The sequence below is a fragment of the Oppia nitens genome, unplaced genomic scaffold (genome assembly GCF_028296485.1).
Source record: "Oppia nitens isolate AA-2021 unplaced genomic scaffold, nextdenovo-longstitch-racon4-pilon3 scaffold17_pilon_pilon_pilon, whole genome shotgun sequence".
Classification (NCBI taxonomy): Eukaryota; Metazoa; Arthropoda; class Arachnida; order Sarcoptiformes; family Oppiidae; genus Oppia; species Oppia nitens.
In genome coordinates this window covers 1,219,985-1,232,712 of record NW_026533196.1, presented here as the reverse complement: position 1 = coordinate 1,232,712, position 12,728 = coordinate 1,219,985, and the positions used below count along the sequence as shown (strand labels likewise).

General features: G+C 25.0%; 2 protein-coding genes across 2 annotated transcripts; both read right to left on the bottom strand.

Annotated features, from left to right (window-relative positions):
• Positions 1–527: 527 nt before the first annotated feature.
• Positions 528–3,663, bottom strand: LOC128965526 (uncharacterized; the record flags this gene model as incomplete). Its single annotated transcript, XM_054312232.1, has 5 exons — positions 3,404–3,663; positions 2,892–2,910; positions 1,718–1,782; positions 1,570–1,599; positions 528–1,456 (listed from the first exon to the last, which is right to left on the bottom strand). Coding segments are annotated over exons 1-5 (1,248 nt in total), but the record flags the coding sequence as incomplete, so codon positions are not given.
• Positions 3,664–8,847: 5,184 nt separating this feature from the next.
• Positions 8,848–11,283, bottom strand: LOC128965525 (myosin light chain kinase, smooth muscle-like). Its single transcript, XM_054312231.1, has 8 exons — positions 11,239–11,283; positions 10,929–11,019; positions 10,722–10,784; positions 10,407–10,610; positions 9,980–10,302; positions 9,497–9,668; positions 9,237–9,354; positions 8,848–8,943 (listed from the first exon to the last, which is right to left on the bottom strand). Exons 2-8 carry the CDS (start codon positions 10,964–10,966, stop codon positions 8,848–8,850), a joined length of 1,014 nt encoding a protein of 337 aa, XP_054168206.1. The 5' UTR covers positions 10,967–11,019; positions 11,239–11,283.
• Positions 11,284–12,728: the final 1,445 nt, after the last annotated feature.

Sequence of the window (12,728 nt, the reverse complement as noted above, 5' to 3'; positions counted from 1 at the left end):
TTATATAACAAACGTAAAAATATATGCTATTTCTTATTCAAATGTCTTTATATTACTGTATATTAAATATAAAATAAGATGAATAGCGAGTATTTATTATAATCAAGTTTCGTATTTATCTTTTCAGTGCTGAACTTCATTAATGCATAACTTTTATTATATTATATTTTAACTTTGAAATTATTGTCAGCTCAGTAAAAATTAAATATCGTATCAAAATATGAAACGTTTAGCCAATCGGAATAATATGTATATCAATATATAAAATACTATATAAGTATTATACTTTATAAATTATATATATATATATATATATATATATAATACAATATATATATATATTCCGATCAATTGTAGAAAAAAGCAGTCTTTATACACATTCATTACAAATAAATATTATTAATCATATTTACAGTTGAAATATAATATAAAATATATTTAATATATCAAATATATTGCATATAACTAGAGTATGAAATAAAATGGATTTTGATAAAATGTTTTTATGATATATCATAAATAGTAAATAATGGTGTATTTGTGGACACTTTAGGTTGAGATATGCATTCATGTTTAGGTCGACAGCGAGGCTTATTGTCATTGATGTCTATCCTATTGTTATCACTTTTTCCGGTTTTGTCGACACTCTTATTGTTTGTATCGTTCATTACTGGAAATTCATTGCAATCAAAATTGTTTAATAACTTTTTTGGTATCCAATGTGAACATGACTTATAAAAGTCTTGACAGAAGTCTCTGCACGGATAGACCAGTTCGTCGTCAATACACTCGGGCTGTAAGAGTCGACAAATAAACTCTTGAGCGAAAGGATAGCATTCAAAATCAATGATTTGTCGATAGGAAATGAGATCTTCTTCAAGGGAACTGGTATTCCAATGGCCAACGATATTAGGATAAGACGTTTTGTTATACGAAAGAGAGTTACAAATATTCACACTAATGGTTGTGCACTTTCTGGGCGATGGTGTGGCAGCTAAAGGCAATCCCTCTAAAAGACCCGGAAATTTGGTTCTATATTCCCAAGGATTTGCTAATAGCGCTGAGGAAGCCTCGGGTGAGTCCCGAGAGTACCGACGCTCCTGAATATCCAGAGAGTTGTAATCAATGGTCCAATTTTTAAAGACGCCTAACTTGGAGTTCAGTATTTCTTCGCCTAAGACAAGGAACAGATCCGCTTCATCTATATCTGGTCGTTGGGCAGACATATGTATATTGAAGTGAACGACCACATCATCCCTGTTGTCTCTCTTCCTTTCCAAAGCTATAATCTCCGATCGACTAAAAGCTTTAGCGTAATGACTGTTATTAAATAACTGATTGAGTTTTAACTGCACTTTTTCTGCGGTACTCTTAAACTCTTGTGAATCAGATCTCTCAAAATTTCTTGTGTATGGCTCGCCATTGGTTATCGTTAACTGACCTTTAAATACACGCTCTGAAAGACAACAATACATAAAACACGAAAAGATTTTGTTAGATATAAGTGTCGACTATTAAAATGATAGCATTAATGCTAATATAATTCATATATCATATTAAAGCGCTTACCCTTTAATGACCGGCCCTCATATGAACGCACTGTTAGACAAAATAATTTATGTATTAATGTGTTAATAAAATGTCTTATTTTATAATTACAAAATTAGAGACATTGTATATAATATGAAAGGAAATCTCATTTTTCATTAAAACTTACGACTAAAATATATTCCAGAAGTGGCGGCAATCGATACAAACAATAGGGCCATAAAAAGACATACACTGTTAGAGTAGAAGATTATTAACAGTTATTAAATTATAATTATATATTTTATTTGCTGGCATAACATAGCAATGAATTGATTGTATTGTACTGTATTATATATAGTATTATATTATATATTATGTACTAGGGTTAAGCAAGTTTTGTTGGTCTATGAGGTTACTGTGGGGGGGACTGACAAAAATCCTGGGGGTGTCGACTTTATTGCATTTTTAAACGGCAATTTTTTCAAAATTTGAAAACCAAGGGGGTCATGAGAAAATTCCCATGTAAATGGGAAGAAATTCCCTGGAAAATAAGAAAGTATTTCCAATAAATTCCTTTATTCGGCAAATTTTCTAAAAATTATAAATTTAAATTTAAATTTAAATTTAAATTTAAATTTAAATTTAAATTTAAATTTATCTTTATTTTTATTTTTAAAAATAAAAATTTTAGCATTAATGAAATTTAAAAATTATTAAAAATACATTAATATAGTATTTTCATTATTATTATGATTATTTTTAATTTTAACTCTTACTATAAATGAAATAAAATTAGTCATTCTAACCAAATAGCTCTTTTTTTAACTATAACAATAAATATTTTTAATAAAATATAAATAATAAAATTTATATTAACTAATATAACTAAATTTAACTATTTAAACTAATTCTTATCAAATAACAACTAAATTAAGTTTTATATATTGGGGTAAAATCTCCAAAATCTTGGTCGCTAGGGGGTAAGCCGGCCATACCCATAACCCCAGCGCTTAACCCTGATTATGTACTATAAAACTCAATAATATTTATTTATTTTTTTAAAGAAGTAGACATTAAAACTAAAAATATAGATAAGTTATAAACGAATTTATTATATAAATGTGAAAAATCAACAAAAACATCGATTATTTTTAGCAAAGATTTATTATAAGAATATAGAGAAATGTATTGTTTGTTTGGTTTGTAGAGTATGTTTGATGACAGGTTTGCAACAATTCATATAAATTTATATATAATAGTATATATATATAGTATTTACTGTATGATAAGCCAACATAGCATTTATAATAAATAAAAGTTATAAGTAAAATAAATAAAATATAACAATAAAGGTCACCTACCAGGTCGATGGAGTACAGCCTATCATTTCAATACAAATATTACACAATACAGGTGTTTGTCGACATATCCAAACAAATCCATATAAACATACAAAAAAACAACAATATTATATCAATTAATAAATTAGTTTACTTATAAAACATTAAATTAAATTAGTTTATTAATCATTGAGATTATATGTATGTATTATTCTATATATTATATATACTGTATAGTATATACAGAATTATTGATACGATATAAGTTAAAGTATTAAGTATTGCAATCTATCATTTTATTAAACTTTTTTAATCAATAAAGTTTTAAAATAAAAAATGCATGATATTATAATTAAATAATAATAATTTATAAAAAATTTTATTAATAAGATAAATAATTTTCAAATCGAAATAAAAACTTATTTAAGATTTATATTTTTGTCATTAAATTGATATATTAAATATAATGTATTATATTTGTTATAACATCAAAATAAAGATGAATTCAAGATTAAAACTGAAAATAATCATACCTTCAGTTTTGGTAAATTTAATTTCATGATTAGTCACATAATCAGTGATTTTGGTTGAATTTGATGATAAATCGGTGGCACTTCTCATAGAGTATGCATGAGGTGGTGGCAAATGATTTTGATGATTGTGGTTCTGGTGAGGATAGTAATGGTTTTGATGGTTGTGCTGCTGATTGTACTGTTGGTGATAACCGTTGTCATCCATTATGATATAACATATGAATCGGTGATAAAAACTATTATTTACATCGAAGTTGACACAAAACTTCTGGTTATATCATACACTAGGAAGTGATAGAAAAAAAGTTTTACACAAAATGATTAAATCATATGAAAATAAACTCGTTCTCAACGTTTACTATAACTATATATGAGTGCACTATTAGTTATAGCAATTGAAGTTCATTACAGGTATAGTACTATACAATACTTCCATATATTCATCACTTTTAGGATTCAAGCGTTACAGAAGTCAGTTCACCGAAACGCTAATGTGTTCACTATATATATATATATACTCTATAAAAGTATATATTTAATATATTGTGTACAAATACACAAGTTATATAAAAGTTAGTTCACTAAAAAATGATTATATTTTTCATACATTAATAGTAGTGGAGATAAGGGTCTCTCGTTTAATATGAAAACATTGTATCCATTCTTTACAGTCGACGGCGTTAAGTGAGTGCCGCCCGCACTCTGTACTCCCCTTTCGAGTCAAACAACAACTACTGATTTCTAGACTGTTTGTCATAAAAAGGTTACATCACTTGATATGTAAAGCATTACAAAGAAACACTCATTTATATAATAGTATAATACTGTAGATTATATAATAGTATTTTAATATTGAAAAACCGCTAGAGAAGCGGTCAACCGGTCTCTCATAAATTTAAAGATTTTTTAATATTACAGTTAAACTTTGCGGTCCTTTAAATCAATTCACTTATTTTTAAGTCTTGTCTATTATATATGTTTTTAAAAAAAGTAAATTACTCGTTAATATATAAACAAATTCACGGCTTACCAAATCAACTACCAGTTCAATACTGAAGCTTATGGTTAACAAAACAAAAGCACTAAACAATAATAAAGTATTATTTCTAGAGTCAAGTTATGGTAAGTTTGGTTCAGTAGGTGACACACATTCAGCCCTTTATTAATGTTTTTCATTATTTTTATTCATTTAATTCAATGCATTATTTTTTCTTTAAATCTCATTTGACATTCACTTTAATAGATGAATAAGTTTTTTAAAGGCGTTATAAATCAATTGTAAAATATATTTATAAATTTAATTTTATGTTATGAAAAATAAATAAAAAACTTGGAAAAACTAAAAAATTTTGTTAATATAATTTAGAAGTCATTAAAAAATTTATGTCTATTATTTTAAGACATATACATAATATAAATTTATTATTTCTGATCTAAATTTTTGCACAACAAAAGCAATTGAAAAGTTGTCTCACAGGAAATGTGTTTGTTTTGTAACAATAAGTTTTCACACAATTAAATACTATTATTTTTTAAAACATCTTTTTGACTTTACATTAGTTTTAAAGTGAACACAACTTTTAACTTAACATAAGTTACAAAAAAATCATGTAACATAACATACAGTATTATACAGTATTATACAGTATTATACAGTATTATACAGTATATAATATTATATAACATACATATAGTGATGGTTTCATAACCTATGCGTCCGAAACCATAAAACACATGACATCCACAGCACGACTATATAATTATACTATTTTTTTATCTCACGATTTGCTATTAACTTAAGATATTCACAAAAATTAGATAAATCAAAGAAATATAATAAAAAAACGCTTTAAAAGCCTTTTTCTTGTATTTAAAACACAAACAAAAATTGAAAACAAAAATTGTTGCACTTTTACAGCAAAATTTTAGTTAAGTTTGATTTTTTAGAGTCCGTATTCATTTGTTGACTGATAGGATGTTCCCAATGGGCTAATGATTATAATGAAGTGGCAATCATTGGAAAATGAGACTTAAAAAGCTTTTTTTCTCATGTTTTCACATTTAAAAGTACTGACTGTGTGTGTGTGGTTGTCGTACCAGTGATGCCAAACTGGGACTAAAGTTAACGGCCTAAAGACACATTGCTTTACAATGTAAGGGACAGGTAGTTGAATAACAACATAACAGACGGTGAGCGCTGTAACTGAGGTATGATATGCCAAACATAGCACACGGTTTCGCAGTGAATAATTTTGTTCACAATTTTTTTGTGACCATATGTTGAACAGATCTTTTACAATATAACAATAGGATTGGTATGCAATGTAATACCGGTGCCAAAAACGCAGACAATCACATAACTCTTACTTGAGTTCACTTGACAGTCAAAGACAGAAAAAAACCTTTAAATTTTCACTTAATTTTTTAATGTTCATGTAATTAGTAATTTATTATTATTATGGATACTAATATTGTTATGAATAATTAATTAAATTGTAATAAATTAATTAATTAGAAGTTTATTTTATTAAAAATTGCAGAAAATATTAAATTCAAATATTTTTATGAACGTTTCAAAAATCAAATAATTAAAATTAAATTATTTTAATTTTGATAATAATTTAATGATTAAATGATAACATATTATGAAAATCAGTTTATTGTCCAGAACTTTCACAGAACTGACTGATTATTAAGCAAACGGAAAGAGAGAGAGAGAGAGAAAAAAATATTTTTGTGATTTGAGACTCAAATTTTGCGTTTTAAAGAGAGACCAAAAGCTTTTTTTGAGAAATATTATTATTATTATTAAACGAGAAATGTTTTGTTGATTTTAAAGTCGGGATTTAATTTTGATTTTTGTTGAACCAAATGACTGCATATCTTGTCATACAATATGAGGCATACATTTTCATTGCCTTTGTATGGGTTATAGAGTGCAATGCACTTTCTGGTACTTCTTATATGATTTAAATGTCTCTTAAATTTTAAAACAATTGCAAACATTATTTGTCAATCAGATATGTGTTTGGTTTTGTAGTTAAGCTCTCAATTTTGTCGCTCAAAACCTAACAATATGTAAGGTATTCGCTATAAATACTGTATATATGACTTAATAACAGGAAATACCTATTTTTACAAATAGTATTGTTATTACATATATTATTTTGTTAATGGCATTTCATTTTCTTGTAAGAAATAAATAATTCAAAAAATTGTCATAAAATATTTGATTATAAATTATAATAATGTAAAGGCATTGAAAATATTTGTATGTAATTTTGTAATTGTTGTGCTGTCGAGCATATCATTTAAATATCAATCAAGCATTAACTAAATTTACATTTTATTATTTTAAAATTTACGACAAATTATTTAAACCAAATTAACTTTCATTTTGTTTATTAATTAAAATGACGTTTTCGTTGATTTCTGACATAATCTTTATGTTTAAATGAGTTTTGTTAATAAGTTTGTACTAATTTAGTGTTTATTTTTATATTTTTAATAAATATAGTATATATTTGTTGTATTGCGAGTATACTATAATTATCTAAATTGAAAGTTAGCTTCAACTCAATTATAAAGTCAGTTAAATTTTACGTGACTTTACTAAGTAATGGTCTCAAAACTAAAATTACTATTATGTACAGTACAACAGTCTCTCTCTCTCTCTGTCTGTCTGTCTGTCTGTCTGTCTGTCTGTCTGTCTGTCTGTGTGTGTGTGTGTGTGTATGTTTTGTGATATATATACTGTATATATATAAGAAATTTGAAGAAAATATACTTGTCTTTGGAAATGAAATTAATGAAAATAAAATTAATTTGTGTCTCGATTGACACTAAATTTAATACTATATTAGTCTATACTAGTCCTCAATCTCTACATTATTTTGATGATACTATTTATTTTCTTTAAAATTATACAATTATTTTGAATTCAAACCATTAATAGATTGAATAAATTAGTATTAATTCATCTATATCATTTTAATAATAATAACAATAATAAATCTTTTTAATTTTATTTAAAATCATTTACTTGTATATTCATTGCTTACAATTGATTTACTCATTTTTTTGTTGTAAAATTAGGTCTTCAATAAAGAGAAGGCATTAATATTTTAGTTAATTGTATTTTTAAGATAAAATAGATAACGGTTTGAACAGAGAGTACTATACTATTGTAAAAAATAATACATCGTTTGTTTATATTTTTTATTCAACTACAGTATACTTAATTTTTTATAAAGTAATACAACATACATGTATTGCTTTATTGGGTAAACAAATGGTAATAGATTTATATAAAAATATATTATATAAGATTTTTTTTGTTACGATGTGCTATAATACATAAAATTATTATAATCAGCGTAATAATAGTAATAATAATAATAATAATAATAGCAATTGTTTTATTTAAGGTATTACATCAATGTAGTGTATATTATTGTAGTTTTTATATTTAAAAAAGTTCATCTTTCGTAGTATATTTGATTGAAAGTATTGAAAGTAGAGTTAATTTTGCGGTTAAATAAGGTTTTGCAGTATAGTATCTGATCTAATTGTTTACGAGAAATATTACCACAAAATATATGCTTCAAGAGATATTATGTACATTATATATATATATACTGTATATACAGTACCGTAATATTAAACAATTGAAATAAAATAAAATTATATGTTATTTTGTATATACAGTATTTAATCAAGAAATGAACTCTTTTGATACAAAGATAACCACATAATTGTATTTAATTTGACACAAAACTTATATTTACTTTTGAAATCATTATATAAGTATATATTTCCTCATTCTTGTATACAAACATATTGTTCAAAAGTATTGTAATTTACAATTTGTAAATGACTTTCTTTTTTAAAAACCTATTTCAAAAATATTTATCTTTTAACAATTAATCGATTATTTTTGTTATATCTCGTTATTTTTAAGCAATTTGTGAACAAACTTTTATCAGAATAAGACAAATATACAATATTTTGGAAAAAGGGTTATTAAAGTAATAAAAATTGAAATCAATTTTTGAGACATAATTAACTAAATTACAAAAATTTATAAAACAATAGTTTTTCTTTTTTTCTCTTTGTAAATATAAATAATTTACATAAAATGATTAATAATTGTTTAAGATTTTGAGATTTAAATTATTAGATTTATACACAAAATGACATCATAAAATTTTTAATCTTTACACATAGAAAACAAAAATTGTTTGAGATTTAGGTTTACAAAACTTATTTGAATAAATTATTATTTTATACTGTAATATACGGTACAGTATATAAATAATTGTATACATTGTATACTATATAACAATATACTGTTTATAATGGACCGGTTATTTACGTTCATTTAATGACAATAATAAAAATTGATGTCGTTTTTACAATCAATTTAAATGAGATGACAATTACATTTAATGATTATTAGATTGATTGTCGATTGGCATTAGATTTTTGGTGAGTCCTAAATGTGTTATACGACCCAATGCTAGTATTGCAGTCCCAGTTTTCTGTGTTATAAAGTATTACAATATAATCGTGTTATTTGAGTTGCTTTTTAAACAAATCTTATTTATTGTATAATATAATATAACTTTTATTATATATTTTATTGATTTATTTTTATATATTATTATAGTATAACAGTACTATTATAAGAGAGAGAGAGAGAGAGAGAGAGAGAGAGAGAGAGAAGCATAAAAAGTGACAGACACTGACATACTTAGGAAATAAAAAAAAATCGTGAAATTCAATGAGGAATTAGATTATAAACTATCTATAAATTGGTGTTTATGTCAAATACCTGCCATTTTCGGCGAATTAAAAATTTTTTGAGTTTTTCTGTTGCAATTGGGATATGCTTTGATGGCTCTCTCTTTAACCATCTATTGGACAGACATTCATCAGCAGTCAGGCGTTCTCTTTAAATATGTTTCAGAAATATAGCAATTTTTAAAATTAAAAACTCATTTAATACAAAATTATAAATATATACAAAAATACAGTATATATAACGGCATACAATTATATTTTCAAATTTTTAATTATTTTAATGTCACTAACTCTGGATTCTTCACCAATAATGACAAAATGAATTGTTTGGCCTCATCTGAGATGGAGTCGAAGGCCTCGTCCTCGAAGTCATAGTGCGCTTGAGTTACGTTACATAATGTCTTGGCGTCGGTTTCATCCATGAATGGCGACAATCCACTCAACAATACGTAACAAATCACACCTTTCAATATAAGTATATCATTTCAACAACAAATCATTAGTCTATTCATAAGTCAATTATCATTATTATTAACATTATTACATTTGTTACTAAATTTGAATACTAAATCTTTTAAACAAAACTATAATCGCATTAAAATATTAACGATTCAATAAATTTCAACTTAAATTTTATTTTATTTTTTAAATAATATTTTATGAGATAATTTATATTAATTATCTAAATATGTATCTCAGATTACACTATCAAAGCCAGTATCAAAAAGCATATTTTTCGTAAGCTATTTGTGCAAAAATACTTGTATGACATACCGACTGACCACATATCGGCCGCTGGAGTTACCACTTCATAATTAATGATTTCTGGTGCCACAAACTCAGGAGTGCCAAACAATATCTTAAGTGTTTCTTCTCTACTGTAACCGCGGGCTAATCCAAAGTCTATTATTTTAATGTCATAACTGTTTCGGGTTTTACATAAAATATTTTCCGGTTTTAAGTCCAAATGCATGACATTATTTGAGTGCATGTATGACACGGCTTCACATATTTGTCGCATAAATAAAATGCATTCAAATTCTGTGAGTATATAGTTTTCGGCGACAATTCGCTCAAACAGTTCTCCGCCAGAAATACTGACATTTTGGGGACATTTCAATCATTTTATATGAATTAATGCAAAAAATGTTTAGCAAAAGACATAACCATTGATAAGGAAAAAGCATTAATAGTGACTCACAATTCTGTGATTAAAATCATCTCTTTTGCAAATTCAAAGGCTTTGTCCAATTGAACCAAATTTTTATGTTTCAATTGACACATAATATTGATTTCTCGATACACTTCTTCTCTATCGTTAGGTCTCAAACAACGTATAATTTTTGCCGCTTTCTCTTTATTGGTCGACATTTCAACCACTCGTTTGCAAAGTCCAAATCGTCCTCTAATTTAGTATTTAAATAAAAGCAATCAATTTATATAATCTATAATTAATAAAATTTTTGTGATCAATAAACATAAATCCAATCCATGTGTCACACTATTGTCTACACACCTTCCGATATCTTCCTTAATATCATACAACTCATTAAAATTAACGTCTTTTTCAATCACAACTCTTTGATGTTTTCAATTTATCCATTGATTGATGAAAACCATATTAAGATATAATGTTTGGATTATTAGTATTTAGAAGAAAAAACTTACTAATCATCTAAATGTTAGACAAAAATTACTGTTCATATAGTTTAACATCACTTACAAGTCTGACAATGTATTCGACCGCTTATTTGAAGCCATTTATTTCAATGACTATAATCGCCAATTAATTTATAACACAGAAAAATATTTAGCTAAACAAACGAAATATTGATGAAATAATTATACTAAATAATATATATATATATATATATAATGCTTTTTTGAGGGACAACGGCTAATTTGATTGTCACTAAATGTGTGATAAACAACACATTGATATTATTAGTGACAGATTTTTTCTAGTGTTTGTCTGACTGGTGACCAAATAGAGGCCTAAAAATGCTTAAATCAATCAATTGATGCAAACTCACGACTTGGTTGTAGTCAATGGTTGGCAACGCATTAATAATTGCAATAAACGTGTGGCACAGATATCGATGTAATTTATTTTGTTATATCTTCTGGTGCTGTCAATGCTATCAAACAAAAACTATAGCAATACCTGTGAAAACATAACTAAAGTCAAACAAATGTTGATTACATAAAGTATTGACACATTGGTCCTAAAAATAAAGTTAAACATACAGTACATTGACTATCAAAATACAATTTATTATAAACCTATGCTTAACACATACCTATAAAATATAAGCCAACAAATACCACAATCTTTCTTCTAATTTTACATCACTTTTTAAGGCATTGTATTATATATTATATTAAATATGTAGAAAATATGCTATTTTATGGATAATATTTCAACAAATATTTTTTTCATCAAAAAATATTTTAGTTGTTTTCTATTAATTCAGATTTGATGAATCACACAAACATATACATCACATATAAATTACAATACATGTACTAATTTTACATACAGTATATAAATTCATACAATGCAGGTATGTCTTCAATAAAAGTGATATCACGTTCGCAATTAAATCTAATTTTTGTACATTAATTGACTACTTATGATTGATTCACTGTTAAGATCCGGTTCAATATATTAACAATTTTAAATTTTAATAATTAAATTAATATTACTATTAAAAAAAATTATTAGTAAGTGATCGAAATTTTATTATTATATACTACTATGTGTATAAAAGTGTATGAATAATAATTATATGACATAAAATATTTAACATTTTAACAATAAAATAATATATTAATAACCTTTAATCTGTTTGAAGTAAATTAGCAACTATTAAAAATTTACAAATATAGTATACTGTTATAACTGTACTGGATCATTTTTCTTCTTATTTGTCTAAATACATTGTACTGTATATTAACAGATCAGCAATCAAACAACTAATTTAAAAATATTTATCAAAATGTCTACATTTATTAAGTGCATTACTCGCAGTCTCTCTTAGAGTGAATAAATAAATCTTAATTTTCACTTTAAAACATTGTTTATATTAAAAATTTTAAACATTTATAGTTTATTAATAGTATTAGACTCCTATTAAAATAACTTCTATATAATCTTATATAAAATATTTGATTTTGTTAATTGCATTTATAATTTTTATCAACATTTTATAATTTAGCTAAATAAATAATATTAAAGTTTAAATTAATGAAAATATCATTGATAGTTTATGTAACATTTCATCGAGTATAGAAATATATATATATATATACTATAAGTTAGCCATCATTCAAAAATATTGCAATTTATTAAAATGTAATCAAATTGTCGGCTAACATATAATTACTATATACAGTATAAATACACCGTTTATTATATTAACATAATTGTCATTTATATGAATTCATTAATCATTATTATAATATGTCATTGTTTTTTTGTTGTTTTTATACATACATTTATATTTATTAACTTTATATATGT

Excerpts from the sequence above, each read along its gene's own strand:
- LOC128965525 (XM_054312231.1), bottom strand. The coding sequence starts at position 10,966 with ATGGCTTCAAATAAGCGGTCGAATACATTGTCAGACTT. Across the intron at positions 10,785-10,928 it reads TCGAATACATTGTCAGACTT|AGTTGTGATTGAAAAAGACG; the intron begins GTAAGTGATGTT and ends AAAACATCAAAG. Across the intron at positions 10,611-10,721 it reads ATTAAGGAAGATATCGGAAG|AGGACGATTTGGACTTTGCA; the intron begins GTGTGTAGACAA and ends ATACTAAATTAG.